At 39.1% G+C, this 16055-nt stretch overlaps 1 protein-coding gene and 1 long non-coding RNA gene across 2 annotated transcripts in view; one reads left to right on the top strand and one right to left on the bottom strand.

The window, feature by feature from the left end:
• TRPM5 (transient receptor potential cation channel subfamily M member 5) overlaps positions 1-2269 on the bottom strand; it is a 40070-nt gene extending 37801 nt beyond the window's left edge. The window contains exons 1-3 of the mRNA XM_055814577.1: positions 2161-2269; positions 1810-1981; positions 673-853 (exon numbers count right to left, since the gene is read on the bottom strand). Of these exons, the coding sequence (XP_055670552.1) occupies positions 673-853; positions 1810-1926 (298 nt within the window). The 5' untranslated portion in view covers positions 1927-1981; positions 2161-2269. The remainder of the gene's footprint in view (positions 1-672; positions 854-1809; positions 1982-2160) is intronic.
• The window catches only part of LOC114012144 (uncharacterized), a 41505-nt gene that overhangs the window by 23925 nt on the left and 1525 nt on the right, over positions 1-16055 (top strand). Inside the window, exon 2 of the long non-coding RNA XR_003554442.2 lies at positions 4975-5250. This is a non-coding gene — a long non-coding RNA (uncharacterized LOC114012144). The remainder of the gene's footprint in view (positions 1-4974; positions 5251-16055) is intronic.

Here is a 16055-nt window from a genome sequence, read left to right as displayed (position 1 = left end):
TCCCAGATATTGGTTTGGTTTTATTTTTAAATGTTTTTCACTACTCCTGTCATTCATGTGAACAGCCAGGGAGAAACTGAGATTACTTATTTTGTATTATATGTTACCAAGGTCTTTATGTTTAAACTTGAATTTAATCACAGGCTGTTTTACTAACAAAGCCTGTTCAACTCTTAGATTTGAAGAAAACAATCTTCAAAAAATGAAAAGTACTGTAACATGGTTTTGATTGGTAGCCGGTAGCTACAAAGTGAGAATCGGGAAAACAAGAATTCTGGGGTTTGGCATAATTTTGCCCTTGCTGAAGTCAAATTGCTATGCTCTCTTTAAGAATTATTTTGCTATGGCACCAAAGAGGGACAGTGTATTTGGTCCTATCTCCTGCTGTCTTTCTAGTGTCATCTCTGAGGGAATAATGCCAGGTAATTTTACACTTCAAGAATGGTTGCCTAGAGTAATTTGGTTTGAAATAATTTATTTTTGCTATTTCTAATACAATAACTTCCACTTTCAAAGCCATTTAAATACAGGTCGTAGGTGGCATTCAGCAAAGCCTTAAAGTTCCAAAAATAATCATGTGAGCAGGCCCATAGACTTTAAAAGATCATCGGATGCTAGGTGTGAGAATCCAGTAGCAATGTAAATTCCTTCTTTAAAGCCTAAAGCACTAACCTGTGCTTTGAGCTGCTTTTATAAGTCCTTTTTTTAAGGTGTCTCGTAGCCAAGGCTTCATCTGGAAATTTTCTTCTTCCCCTACTAAAGAGACAACCAAATTGGGAGCAGGTAGATTCCATTTGTTGAGCATAACTTCAAATATAATTCCAGGATGAATGGTACTCAGGACCTTAATAAACTTCAACAAACAAAACAAAAAAATCACTGAGTAACAATGAGCAGTAGGATGCAGTAGAGATATTGTTCATGGTGAATGCAGAGGGAAATTTATCATCAACTTGGTTATTTAAGAAAAATTTATTTGAGTAAGACCTGACAACTAAAGATGAGGGTGGATTTAGCAGGCTTCTGTATAATTGTCATCTTGCTAACTGGGTCAGTTCCGTGGGTTAATTCTTTGTTGCAGAATGACATATCACACTCTCCTTTAATGCTGCTATTCCTTTTGAACTGTCTTCAGCTCTGTGGCAGTCTAGCAAAGCCAACAAATTTCTTGGCTGCACTAGCTGAAATATTTGCCTGATTTCCTGTCTGTTTTTCAAGGATATGTTACATGAATCTATTGCTTCTTCCTGTTCTGTATATATTTTGGCTTTGTGCTTAAGGTTTTCTTTCATCATAAAGTTTTAAGGCAGATTTCTGATCTGAAAGGAATTCCTAGGTCTAGCATTAATGCATGCAAGAGACTAGTGAGGAGGTAGGTCTGTCCATATATATTCTTCTCTACATATTAATGGAACAGGGAGAGGGAACTTTAAGGAGAATCTTGAAACAGCTCAAAAGTATGTTGAAATCCATGGTGACTAATTTTTGGCAGAAAGAGGTTAAAACTGGGAAATGATGCAAAACAAAAGAAGCTGGGCACATGGGTTTTTTTCTTTTTAAAGGAAAACTTATCAGCTGTAATTGTAGCATGTCAGTCCAAGTTAAGTGATTGATTTTCTCCATATTAATAGGCATTATTTTAAATCACATTCATGTTCAGGAAGGTGTGGTCCCCACTTTAAGTACAATGTGGTGCCTCACACTGTGGCACATTGACCCTCACTATTACAGTGTCTATATTTAATGTTAGAAAGTAACAGCTGAACAACTGCAATAGTGTTGAAGGGTTAAAACTCCTCTGAGCTGTACCTTTCCACGTTTCTTCCCAGAAGCTGTGAAATCTATTTCTCCTATATGGTATGGTAGTTCTCTTCTAAAAGCTTCCTCTTTGTTGCTGCTGCAGAGCTTGGTTTCCATTTCCTCCATTGAATTTGTTAGGTGATCACCAGCAGACCAAGGTGTTCACTAAGATGACAGAAAACTGAAAAACGAGAAGCTGTTTAAATTGGGGAGACCACAAAATCAATTAACTTACATCTAGCTAAGTTTTTAGTCAAATATTTTACTCTTTTACTGATATGCTTATAAAGTTCAACTAAAATTGGAGGTGTTTGTACCAGATGTCAGATGTTTATATATAGAAGGCAGCAGATTCCTCACCAAAGCTAGGTAATATAAGTCATAAAAAGGCATGAAGGAGTCAGGCTCTCAACTCTTGTCTAGCAGACAGAAAGCTGAGTTGCAAGGTGCAAGATCCTGCAATCTGTCCGGTGTCTCGGAGCCCAAAGGACCTTAATTCTACAAGAGAAAGAGGAACCTCAGCCACAAACTATTGCAAGCAAGAGAAGAGCTGTGTCAGTGAGTGAGTCATGGTTTCTTGATGTTATGCATCATGCTACTATGACTTGCGTTAGCCAACATGAACACTAAATAACTCATGACGTTATATTAACCTGAAAATACTTTTGGAGAGGTTTACTCTGTTTGCTGTGAGAATAGGCTATTTATTCGTAAGCCAAGTAGTATTTAAGGCCAGGCTGTGCTCAACAGGAACATACAATTCACAAAGGCAGGTGCCTTTCTCTACACATGGCTACAGGAAGGATGGCAAGTAATCTGTCCTAGAGCAAGCGTCATAAACCAAGAGCTGTTCTGTATTACATGACACTGAAAAGGTCTGCTTGCTTCTCCTATGTTCCAGTTTGACTGACCTGATACAATTTGAAAAATACAGGTTTCAGCTTGTCTGCCTTATTTTGTTTCTTTTCAAAACAAGAACAATGAAATAGTGCTCTCCTGTCTGCCTTCATCTGCATGTTCAAGTATATATGCACTCCTTCAAAAAATCCTTGTGATAGTAAGCCAGCAACGGTAATCTACCCTGCGTTATTCTTTACTTCCTAGTTCAAGAGATTTGCTGTGGGTTTACAAGTGAGTCAAACCAGCAAGTCTCCTGTGGATCTATTGGGATGCTCCTGCTCCAGCAGAGGGAGCAGCAAGCCCTCCAGCTGTTCCCTGCGGCTGGGAAGTCTCCTGGGAGCCTGTAGCCTGGCTGCTTCACTGCTGCTGCCTCTGTGTTTACTGTTCTTCTTTTATGTTTTCTGTGAAGATGTTTGGACTAGCCTTTTTTTCTCTGATCTGTGCCTGAAAAGTTAAGGACCCTCTCATGATTTGTTTCTCCTACAGCTATTCCACACCTCAGTATCCACCCCCCCGAAGTACCGTCAGAGACCACTGCTTTTAAAGGTGCTGTTCCCGTTCTTCTCCCTGCCTGCATGCTAGTCACTTCTGGAAAGAATTAAGTGTTTATTCTGAACACTGGGATATCGGATTAGTCCAGTGAAGAATATTACCTACAATTATTATTTTATTTTTCAATAACTTATTTATAATTATATATTATAATTTATAATTGATTTATTATCAATAATTGCAGTCACAGCAAAGCCCACCTTTTTGTTTGAGTCCACTTTTCCACTGGAGATGCAGATTTTTCTTCTAAGAGCATAGAATACAGTATTCTGGGGAAAAATAATTAATGCAGAGTCACAATAACATGTTTTGACTATTCCAAGGACAGAAATCACTTCCTGGAATGTACTGACAGAACAAAGGATTTGATTAGAAAAACTTATTCAGGACTGAATTTACAGGGTACATTTAGTCACCATTCACCAAGGTCCTAGACAGTACACATTTATATCTACACACAAGCAATGAACTTGGAATAAATAGTATGTTACAAGGTAATTTGACAGTTAATTTGGCCTCATAGACAGGCCCCCAAGACATTAATTTTAGGTCTAGTTCTAGATCCTAGCTTGCAAAATCTGATCATGTGGTTTTCTGTGGCTTCTTTTTTGGAATAAAGATGATGAGCTGCTCACTTCTATAAAGGATATTCTTGCATTTGGATAATTAATTTTTTCCAAAAATAACATGTGATTTGGTTTTCAGTTTAGGAATTCTGGTTCACAGTGGTAGTGAAGGAGACAAAAATAAGATGTAGAAACAGAAGCTTTGCTCACCAGCTTTTGTAAGACTGGAAAGTGAGGAAGGCATCTGGTAATTGGCACTGCACAGGGACTACTTTTTTTTTTTTTTTTCTTTTTTAAATTAAGCAGTCTCTGAACTATGACATTTGAGTCTGAGAGCTTGTTTTGGGGAAGTATTACTGTATTACTTCATATTTCCATCCTGTTCTTATACCACTTCTTCAGCATCCCTGCAGGCCACTGTCTGTGATGAGTTACAGAGCTAAGTGGAACTTGTTACGATTTTATATGGTTGGTTTGTGTTCATAGTCCAAGCTAGGAAGTCTTCCAGCGTCAAGAGCAGAAAAGTGATACTGGCAGAATGGAAAAACAAGTCCAAAAATTATGCAGGATTCTGAATGGTATCCATGCAAGAACATAGTGTAGCCCTACACAGAGCTGAGAATCTACACCAGATGAGATCCTGACTATTATGGAGTGATATTTCCTAAGTTTCTTCACGCAGCTTTCAGGAGCTTTTACAGACAAAACCAGTAAGCAATGCCAAGTAGCTTGCTGTGCGCTTTTTTTTTTTGATGTGGTGGTTTTATTTTCTGTTTGTTTTTAGTGAGATTTGACACTTTGATAGTTTTTTTGCTTTATCTTCTACCTGTTGCTTGACTTACAAGGAATAAATACTGTGACTTTCAGCATGGTTGTAGTAAGGTACAAGTGTTCCACATCAGTGCAGTGTTCTGCTCCATGGTGCTAACAGAGCAAGGAAATGTTGCTTTGGTATTTAAAGGGGTGGGGAAGAAGTTTGTAAAGGCTGATCTATAGGTACTATACAAGTGGGGAAAAAACAAAACCAAGAGTTCCTTATATTATGAATGTTGCAAAATCACCTGAAAAAAACCCTGCTGTGTAAGATTTGCAGATGTGGTTCTTAAGCACAACGGCTGACCACTTGAAATGTTCCTTACCTTCCTTCCCCTTTTAGCTCTCTCAGCTACTGCAGTGTAACCCCTCACTCTTATGGTAAGAATGGCGAAACGCTGCATGGACCTGGTCAAGTACCGCACACCATCTTACCACCACGTTGCACGGCAGTGGAGCTTCACTACAGGCTGATCAGCTCACAGATTGCACTATGTTTCTAATAGCTGAACACATATTCAGAAGAGGATATACTCAGCTCTGTCATTTCCTCCTGGATTAAGACTTCTGTTCTTAAAAAGCATGTGGACATCTCGCCTACTGTCTTCTAACAGGCAAAGTAAGCACGTATTAACAAACTATACATCATAATTACGGGTTTTTTGAATGCCTTTCTCCTGGGTTTAATTCACTCTTGTTCTGCTTGGTTCCAGCTTTCATGCAAGTCTCTAGTGGTTTCAGGGGGTATTGCTCTGAGACTTCAGGCTGTACTAGATTGCAAGTGTGTCAGGTCACAGTAATTGGGTCAAATCTTTGTGGTCAGAGTCATGACATTCCACTGCAGTCAGCTTAACTACAGTCAGCTTGCATCACAGTAACATCATGGAGAATTTTTTTAATGGCAAGGGACTGGAATATGTCCATAGGAATAGGCAGATACCCAGAAAGAGGGGCATGGTCTCAGCATGTTTTGGATGAGAGGAAAGGTAGGGAGGAAGGCAAAGAAGAGACAAAGACTATGAACTCAGCTGGATGAAAAACCAGAGGAGGGTGACCAGTAGGTCATAATTTTCTTCCTTTCCACATGTTATTTTCTGTTAAACTTTTTAGAGAATTCCAATCTTCTTTTAATCCTAATACTTAAAAGGTTTTTTTCCCTCCATTATCTGTGAGAATATCATTGTATTAAATATTGATAAAAAGATCACTTAAAGAGAAGTAATCAGAAATAATTGGGGGGGGGGGGGCTGTCCCCATGTGCCTGTCCCAATGTGTGCATTCATATTTTAATTTTGTATGTATATATCGAGCAATCTTACTTTAGTTCTGGTTCAGACTTAAATACAGATTTTTCTATCTAGGCTGCTGTTACATATGTAAGTTTGTAGGTCAAATTCTGTCCTAGATGTTCCCATTGACTATAAATACAAACATCTATGGAAAGAATGTACCTCTAATGATTACCAGATTTGAAATATAACCTACAAAACTATTTCTAACTAGCAAAGCAAGTTAAGACAATTATGAGGAAAAGTCAATTGCCAGTTCCACCTACATCTCAAAATGTGAGTCAATGTCATTTACATTAAGGATGGCCTGATTAAATCATTCCAGGTGTCAGCCAGTCTCATGAATCATTATTATTTCTTTAACCTTGTAAATGGGAGCTGTTAGAAATTGTACCATTGTACAGCCAGTGCTTGTGATGTTGGAGTTTGCAGGTCCTAATGTTGTTTAGTCCTTCATTTTGGATGGTACTAACTCTGTATTTAGGCATTCAAGATTTCTGGGATGTAGGAAATTGGCAGCATGGTATAACTTCAGGGGACAGGTGTGATGGCTGTAGTGAAACTCTACAAGGGGGATCCTTGCAGAGCTTATTTCCTGAAAGATTTACTCAGAAAATTTGGTGAGATCAGAATCACAGAGAAACATTCTGACACCTATGTATATCGCTTTCTGGACTGTTCTCCCATCTGTCTCTACTTCCTCACCCCTCCTTTGCCATGCTTTCTCTCCCCCAGCCTCCTTGTTCCCTGCAACTTGTCTCGCCGTTAGCTCCCCCAGCTTTCTACAGGCTCTTTCAAACCTCTGTCACTGCCACTTATCCCCCTGTGAATGCGCAGCTCTTCTTCCTTCTGTGGTAACAAATGACAGATGATTCACCTCCAGGTGGGTGACAAGAATGTGGGTTTGTTTCATCCTTCCTTTAAATTTTAACTGAGGTTAGGCTGTGTGCCTGGAAGGAAGAGAGGTCAAATTTGAGCCTTTCAAATACATTTTGTGAAAATGGGCCCAGTGAAGGGATGGCTTGACCTCTGTTGTTGTCTTCAGTGGTAATAGTTTGATTAAGGGAGTAGGCATCTGGTAGTCATTAGCTTTCAGGATTTAGCAGTAGTAAGAATTCCCCTTCATACTAGTACACTGATCAGCAGGCTGGGACACACCCTGAATTTTAATCACTATCAGATTCCTCCACCCACTCAAGGAGTACATCTGAGTACGTAGGTGAAATGCTTAAATATAGCAATACATATTAAGCCCAGTATTGTTGATGTTAAATCAGTCAAAAAAGCTCCCCCTTAGCTTCAGTGGCAGTTGGAGCAAATTCATTGGTTTATAAACTTTAAAATAAGTTTTCACATGGAGCAAAAGAAAACTACACCAGTTACTGTGCCCTTACTGGTGCAGGGTGAGCTAGCAATCCTAACAAAAAGTGAGCCTTAACTATTGGTCAGAAAAAGAGGGCTCACACTAACAATTCAGGTGAACAGTAAGGGTGAAAATGCAATGAAGACAAATACAATGAACTTTGCTTGGGCAGGAACAATCAGCTTCCAGCACATGTCACAGGATACCACTGGCTAAATTGCAGTCCTGTTGGAAAGGATCTAAGGGTTACGGGCAGAGCAAAGGTAAGGGAGCAATGCTGCGCTGCTCTTGCAAGAGAGAAATGCTGTATAGGACAGTATAAGCAGGATAGCCTGTGTGAAGTCACTCAGCTGTTCATCAGAACTGCTTTAACTGCAATATTCTGTTTGGGTGCCAGGTTTCAAGGGAATTACAGACCAGCTGGAGAAGGTTTGAGGCAGGCGCAACAACAGGAACAGAGACCTTGCACTGAGAGAAGGAAAGCTTGAGCAAGTTAGAATTGTGTAACCAAAAGAGGGAAGAGTGCAGGAAGGGGAAAGGAGAATGTAATAGCCTACCAGGGCAATGGTGGTGATGGTAGGAAAGATGTGTTCTTGATATTTGTGGCCAAGATGGCAAGTAACAGGCTCAAATGAAGAATGGTAACAAGGCTGCTCAGGGATACATTAGTAACCCCGCTCATGAGAAATACTTCCTTGGAAAGAAAGAAACCCTTATACCACTGGTTAGGGAGCAAGGAAAGTACCCAGGTTGCAGTCCTTGATTTTGATGAGGTCTGTATATTTTGATCCAAAGAACATTACCTTAATCTGCGTGTTATCACAACCCTAAGAACTGGATATGTGTCTGCAGCTCTCGTCCTCAAGATACACATTTGCTGATGTAACTTTGTTAATGGAAATGTTCCTACTGACTTTAGTGCAAGTGCTCACTCAAGGAAAATTGCATCAGTGAGTTTGCTGGGCCAGTGCCAGCAACAGTGTAATGGAATTACTTGCTTCCAATAGTAGCTACGTTTTCATTCCTGTTTTTATTATCTTGAATTACAACATGATAAATATAAAGAACAAAGCAGATACAGGGGGATCAGAAGAAAGAAAATTAGGGAAATGGAGGGCAGAGTAAAGACTGCAAAATTCATATTAATTTTTACCATGTGTGCCAAAGAATTGGATGGGCTCTAACTGGTGTGTATGTTTAAGCGTGAAGCAACAAACCCTGTATTCTAATCAAGTGTAAATGCAGTGGAGAAGGGGAGGTATGAGAAGGCATTAACTAGAATCCAGGAAGGTAAAAAACATCTAAACCTGCTGTTGGAATATAATTATATGATGTGAGACAAAAGAAGAGGTATTTGTTAGGGAAAATAAATATTCGTGTGAGAGACTGATGTATATACCTCCATGTGCAATTGTACATGTTATCTTGCTTATATTTATGTTGCAGCTTTGCAAAGTTTGTCAGGGATTAGCACATTCAGATTCTGGTAACAATGCATGAAATGTTTCTGCATCATAGCCTAATGACAAAGCAGAATAGTCTGCCATGATTGTCAAGGAATTGCTAAATAAAGCATGAAGACCTAGGGATGGTGAAATACACCAGCAGAGATCCTGGTTAGCTGTCCTTTGTCATGTCTGTAGCAAATAGATCTTTGAGAATTGCACAAATAAAGAAAACAAAAGAAATGTGACTGTCACAACAAGTGCAGCTCAAGCTGTAGTACACAACGCTTCTCTCATGTTCAGACAGGAGGGCTCAGAGAAGTCAATAACTGCCAGAGATGAGAGCTGGAGGGACGCAACAAGTACACAGCAAATAACCTCTGGGAAAGTTTCTCCATACTTTGACGAGGACAGAGAGAGGCAGGCTGACAGCTACCTTGGGAATGTGCTCACTAACTGGAGACTTTATGAGTTTGCACACATAGGGCCAGACAGGGGCAAACATTAACAGAAACAAGGAACTGGAAGCAAAATCATGTCAAGTGAAGCGTAGAAGTGGCCTAGCAAAACAGAAATTTAGGTAAAGTGTCCAGGTATATTTATGTGAATTGGCCCCCCTAGAAGCTTTCAAAAACCCCAGTGTCGTCTCTTTCCTTTCTAGAACAGCAGTTGATGAATGTTATTTCAAGTAATTCTTCTTTACTGTATCTGTGCACAGTCCATAATCAGGAAAAAGTCAGAGGAGGAAAAAAACAATTAACACCCACCCCCCACCCCCCCCATCAACAACAGCATGCTATAAAAAGATGTGTGGGAAGAAAGCCTACACTAGTTCAGTAACAAGGCTTTCTTGTTTTAGCATTTGTAAGGTGTGCCTCTGGAGCTGATCCTTCCTGTAATTGCCAGGACATAAGGATGAAGGGCAAATCAAGTATCCTCAGGAGTCTTCCCATTAGTTTTTAGGAGTGGATTGTGCTTTGGTTTGCATAGGGTTAGCACCAAACCTTTCACAAATGAATGTGCAAAATGCTAATGCAAATATAGGTACTTTGTCTTTTTTGTTTCTGTCTTCATCTGCTTAACACAGTAAAGAGCACCAGAGGCTATTTGAATAATGTGCTTCTAGTGAGCTTGCAGAAATTTGCATACGGATGTCAGCCAGTAAATTTAATAAAGTGTATTTATTCTGGGGAGAAAACCTGAGAGGGTGGAGAGGTGATAAAAGGGAAATGTAGACATCAGGGAAGTAAACAATGGAAGAAGCAGATGGAACAGATGAGAGAAAACACACAGCAACACTGCTCAATTAAAATAAAGGAATTGGCTGTGCTTACGTAGTACATTATATATGGGGTGTGGGGGGAGGCTGACACTAGCTTCAAATACTCCTGGACCTTCGCTGCTCTGTTCCCACAGCGTGGCATGCCGCTTTGAAGCTGTGCCAACACAACTCTTTGTGTGGCCTCACAGTGAATCAGATTCAGTTCACTTGAAAAGAACTCATTTTTGCCAAGTCATTTTTCAGCAAAATCAGTTCACTAATGTAATATACAGTATGATATGCAAACTCTTGAAAATAATGTATTGCAAAACCACAGCCATAGTTTATGCTGAAAGAAAATACAAGAATGTGGGAATAGTTTCAATTCTAAACAAGTACTTTGGGAAGGGTAATCTTCAGAAAAGGCAGAAAAAACCATACCTGAAAATTTCATTTGAAGCTGCATTGTACATGGATGCTGGCAAATGAGTGCTATTGAAAGAAAAGGACACAATAAATACTACTGAAAGCAGAAGTATTAGAAAATAAAAAGGACCACCACTTGGGCGTTGAAAAGGTTTGAAATAATCTAGTGAGGTTTTGCTCAGATCAGCTGGTATCTTTCATTCGTTGAGACCCTAATATATCATACTTGCAGAATCTATAAATGACTGTTCCTCTTGATGCCAACAGCTGACTTCACAAAGTTAGCCCCTAGCATTAAGCTAAGTACCAATCTTTACAAATTCCACTTTATAAACTATGCTAAAATAATCTTTACCTCTTTTCAAATTTGTCAAGTGTACAGTTTTTAAAAAATTTTTCAACTTCATGCCTGTAGCTATGCATTCTTTTACAGAAAAAGAGGCAATTTTTATGGGGGGGGAGCCCTTCACTGTGTTTCCTTGTGGGACTGCTTTAATAATCTCCTATTTGTAAGAGCTTGTTCAGTGCTTTAGGCAAATTTTGTAATCTTGAAGGGGAAGTATATTCAAAATGAAAAATCTCTTTTGCATAAACCATATACAAGTGTACTTTGAGAATTTCAGACCTTAGGAAAATAAGTTAGTCTGGTTTGTTTCATAAATATAAGCAAAACATAACTGAAACAATTTTTAACTTAGTGCATTGTGCAAATAAGGTAGTGGCAAAATTGTTCAACTGTTCTGATTTTTTTCTTGATAAGACATGAATATCTCTCTCTTTTCCATTAGTCTCAAAACAGAAGTTGCATTTTGGATGTTGTAAAATTCAGGAAGCCTTGGGTTTAAGCACCTGACTTCACTGGGCCATCTTGCACGTTTAGAAATCAAACCCGCTGAATGTACTATGAATCGTTTTTTTAAATCTTTTTTTCAGAAATTTGGATCCCTTGCATATAGTAAGCCCTGCCAGCCCTAAATTTTAAATATATGCCTATTGTCCACTACAAGAAAGCCTACCCTTTTTTTTTTTTTCTCCTTTTTTTTTTTTTTTTTTTTTCCCCTCTGGATAGGATTGACTGTTTTTTTTAACTCGCAGTTGCAGCAAATCATAGCCAATTTGCTCTTTGGCACTCTTCCTGAGGTTACTTGTCAGATAGGTTCACATCAGATCCAAATGAACAAGGAGATTATAGAATTGCAAAGCATAGTGTCTGAACTTAGCATGTTGATGAAAATGGTTGACTTGAGGTTGTTAAGGACTACTTCAGTGTACAGGAGAAAGAGGGACCTCACTTATGTCTGGTATACTCAAGAACATTTCTGCCTGCAGACGGACAAGAGGCATGTGCTGGCACAGGCATTTCAAGTCTCTTAAATTCACTGTGTACTAAAAGCCTCTGTTGCTTCCCCATATGCACATGCTTTCCCTATGTCTGTAGCAGGTCTGCTGGCAGGTGTACTCACAGCAATAAACAGTTATAAACAGGAGGCAAATCTTCAAATGTGGTGAATTCTGTGCTTGGCAGAGGTTAACATGCTGTAGGAGAGAAATAGAATAACAGATGCTTCCTCTCACTTGGTGTTTATGCACATTCAAACTGTTGCCCTGATCAGGTTTTTTTTCCTGCTTGCAACTGCTGCTTTTTATTGACATGAAACTCGGAGGTGAAGGAATGAACATTTATAAAAATTCCCTGCAATCTCTAAAGGTTTGCTGTATAACTAACCAAACTGACTTGTAAATCAGATGAATTTTACTCTTCTTAGATGGCTGTAAGGAAGCTATATGCAACAGAAGTGTTCTTCTCATAGGTATTAGTGATTTTTGTTTTGTTTGTATTTCATCAAGGCCTGTTTAATTTATAGTCAAAGCAGCCAACAAACCATTAAGGCTTTTAAGCCTCCTGACTACTCTACAAATAAATCTTCCTCTTCAACACCCAAACTTTCTGAGCTGTGCTAAACTGGCCTCTGCATCATCCAGCATAATTTGGTCCTGAAAAGAGCAATTACAGAGTAAACTTGCTATGACAAAAGATGCTTCCCACCGCTCCCCCCCTTTTCTACAGTGTATAATACTGGTGGGTTTGGGCTTTTGACAGGGGGAGGGTCCAATACCTGTAGATCCAAGGTGCTATGATGAGAGAAAATCCAGAAAACTACTGTGTCATTCTAGTTTCTATAGGAGGAACTCTACAGAGAGGTGGACAGATGCATAGTTTCAGTAAAGAGATGCTACTGCTTCTGGAAGTGCAAGTTTGTTTTATCATATCAGCAATGTAGCTTCGGATCTCCAAGACATGATGCTACTATGCAGGGACATGTTTTGTAGTGCTCTAATGTACCACAATTTCAATGGGATGCCTTCCTGTTACACTTGCCATACAGGCAAATCTCTCATCTAGAAAATGGAATGCTTAAAGTCACCTATTTTATCTTTAAAATATTTCTGACACAAAAAAAGATTTTAAGAAGTCCCAATTATCCCAAGTAACCTATATGCGCAAGTATAGTAAAATGCCCTCAGTAGTTAATAAATTTAGAAATATGCTTATGTAGTGTACTTCATGATGCTGTCACAGGTTTCCTTGGGCAAGCAAACAGAAGCTTAAATTGGCCACCCTGACAAGTAAGCTTTTTATTACAGAAGTTAAAAGGTTTCACAGTTTATGCCAGATCCATGAGCCACCTCCTCGTAGATTATGTCACAGTGTGGGGCTATGTAGGAGCAAGATCTGCAAATAGCACTTCAGTAATTACTACATTGTCAGAGGTGCTCATGTTTGAAATTTAACAGGATTCCTATTAATATTTCTGCTATAAAGTTGAATCATAACATAGCTGGGATAAAGCTTTTACAATTACAAGTGTGGAGTTATATGTTGAGGATGTAACAGTGGTGTTTAATTTTCTTTATGTAAAAAAAAAAAAAAAAGAAAACCCATGTAGATTAACATGCAGCTTCTAGTTAATTACAGAATGAAAGTCTGGAAAAGATTAAAAAGCCACTTTCTCACTTGCCACAAGTCTCGTGAAAACAACCACAAATTAGAGCTCTATGGAATTATTATTAGCTACTAAACTGCAAAGTTAAAATGTAGCTGTACTAATGTATAAATTCTACTGTTGCTATCAACATGTTGTGTCTTATTCCACATTGGCTATGAATATAATATTGATGAAAAGAAACCATATGTAAAGTAAAATGCTGTGTAATATTAAATATAAAACCAAAGCAGGCGACATACTTGTCCTGGGGTGATAATAATTAGCAGGCATTCAGTTTACTTCTACGAAGGTCTTAAAAAGCCTATTTGGAAGATAATAGACATAGTGCTTTGAGAATGTCACAAATTCCATTTACACAATTCCATTTCCATGAGTTCCCTTGAGCTATCCATCACTGAAGGCAGGGATGTCTTTCACCTTTATTATTTATTGATTGTATTTTTTTAACTCACTAGGAGAAGGTGCTTTCTCAGATGAAGAGTTATTGAAGAATAGAATTAGTCAGACTGTCTTATCAGTATTTATTTCTGTGTTCCCTGTAATCCTGTCTGAATGTAGAGTCTTTATGGGCAGTTGACTGCCTTTTATCAGAAACCTTTCAATAAAGAGGGCTTTATCTACCTTAGCTTTGTCACCTAACATTCAGATAATCTGCTGTACTGAATGCAATTTTTATAAAATAAAAAGTACGTGAAAAGTTTAGAAAAGCAAATATTAAAATAAACACAGGGCTGAGGACATCATCTGTCCCCCAAGATAATGTTTGGAATAGTCTTCAGGGGCTGAGGATGGGGACAGAACAGTAAACACGTGAAAGAGGAAAACAGAGTAGCACAGTGTGCAGTTATGTCAGCACATGCTCATGTCCTAAACTCATGGGGCTGGTAAAAGAATCCCACAGAGCAGAAACCTAGAGTGCAGGAGAGTATAAGTCATGGGTCCACCTCTGTACTTTGCTGTCTCAGAAACAGCTGTATAATAGAAACTGCCTGACTGTAACAGTTCTGCAGTCTGCTAACATCAGGCCAAAACAGTAGCCATGGATCAGCTTGATGTAAGAGTGTACGTATATTCAAAGGGTTACTCCTAGTGCAAGCTGAACTGTTGTCTAAACAGTGGAGAGCACAACAGTAGAACATTGCTGACATCTAATTGCAGAACAGGACAAATACAGTAAGTTAGCTACTACGTAAGAGAACCAAAGTACTGAACAGAAAAAACACTACAGAAAGTTACCTAGAGCATAGACAAAGGACAGCAACAAATAGCTTGTGAAATTCCCGATACAGAAAATCTGAAAGTTTTACATATACCCTATTATTCAAAAGGAAGAAAGAATAGCAATGACTGTTTTATATCACTGTTGATTACTTACAGATGATGAAGGGGAAAGAAAATGTGGAGTAATGATCTCGTCTTTGTTGACTGACATCTATTGAGATACATAGTATAGTTAGTGATCCTACCTGCTGACTGTCCTTTGCAACAGGCACGACCATCCATCTGCAGGGCTGAAGTTGCACTGAGGTGGTGGTTGTTACCGATGCTGTTTGCTGCTGCTCCCTTTTCCTATTTGGGAAGGGGAAGATGTTACCAGATTGCTTGGCACACCAGTCCCTGTGACAATAAAAGTAAACATTGCTAGTGTATAATGATATGACAGCTCTTCTCTGGCATGAAAATAAGCCCTGTGAAACAGATGGAGATGCAAATAATAATAAGCATTTCTCTGCAGCAGTAGTGAAGCATAGTTATCAGAAACAGACAACCAGCAGAAATGGACTTGAGCTGTGAATGTACTTTCTAAATTACTTTTCAAATTATTGCAATAACTTGCATATTGAGTAACTGCATCAGTAGCTAATCCTTCATTGCCTTTGAGAAGTCATGTGCCTTGCCCAGCTACAGAATTCTTTTTAGCAAATTTCTCAGAGCACATGCCTGCAGTCTAAGTGCTCTGTTAATAATTTATATTTCCATACACTGTCCACTTATCTTCAGATTCTGGTGCGCAGCATGTCAGCCTTAAAAGTGAATTTGTTTAGGGGATTTATACTGTATTTAGAGTAAAATTGTTGCATCACTATGCTTCCTTAGGTAGCTTGCCTGTGGGGCTTTCTTGATCTTGATTTAAAGAACAAAGTCAAAATTTCTTAGTGACTAAGTATCCTTTATTGGCAGCGCTGGATGCACGGGGGATCCTTCCGCCTAACGTGCATGTCTGAAGGAACTATCTTATATTTATACCATAAAACAGTGACTATTCAATTAACAACTATACATAGTCATTACCTAACCCCACCTACTCTAGCTTTGTATGTTAATTAGCTTATCAGTCCTTTGCCTGCGCAAATTCTTCCAAGAATTGTGGGCAGGGGTCCTTGGGACGTGGGCGGTGGTCTTTGGGAGGAAGGCTGTCGGTCTTCCTCACGGTGTACTTTTCACCTTCTTTTGCCAGAAAATGCTGAGTTGGCTGTTTTCAATCAGCTCTTGCTATCTGTCTTTCCTCCTTGGGTGTTAAGATGCCTCCAGACAACAGGTTGTCCACAGCCTCACAAGATGTTGGCAGACACACAATACACAGGGGACGGATGCCAACAGATAACAGGATGCCGACAGCCTCACAAGGTGT

Source organism: Falco peregrinus, chromosome 9 (assembly GCF_023634155.1).
Source record: "Falco peregrinus isolate bFalPer1 chromosome 9, bFalPer1.pri, whole genome shotgun sequence".
Taxonomy (NCBI): Eukaryota; Metazoa; Chordata; class Aves; order Falconiformes; family Falconidae; genus Falco; species Falco peregrinus.
Note: the sequence above shows the minus strand (reverse complement) of the source record. Positions and strands in the feature narration are given on the sequence as shown.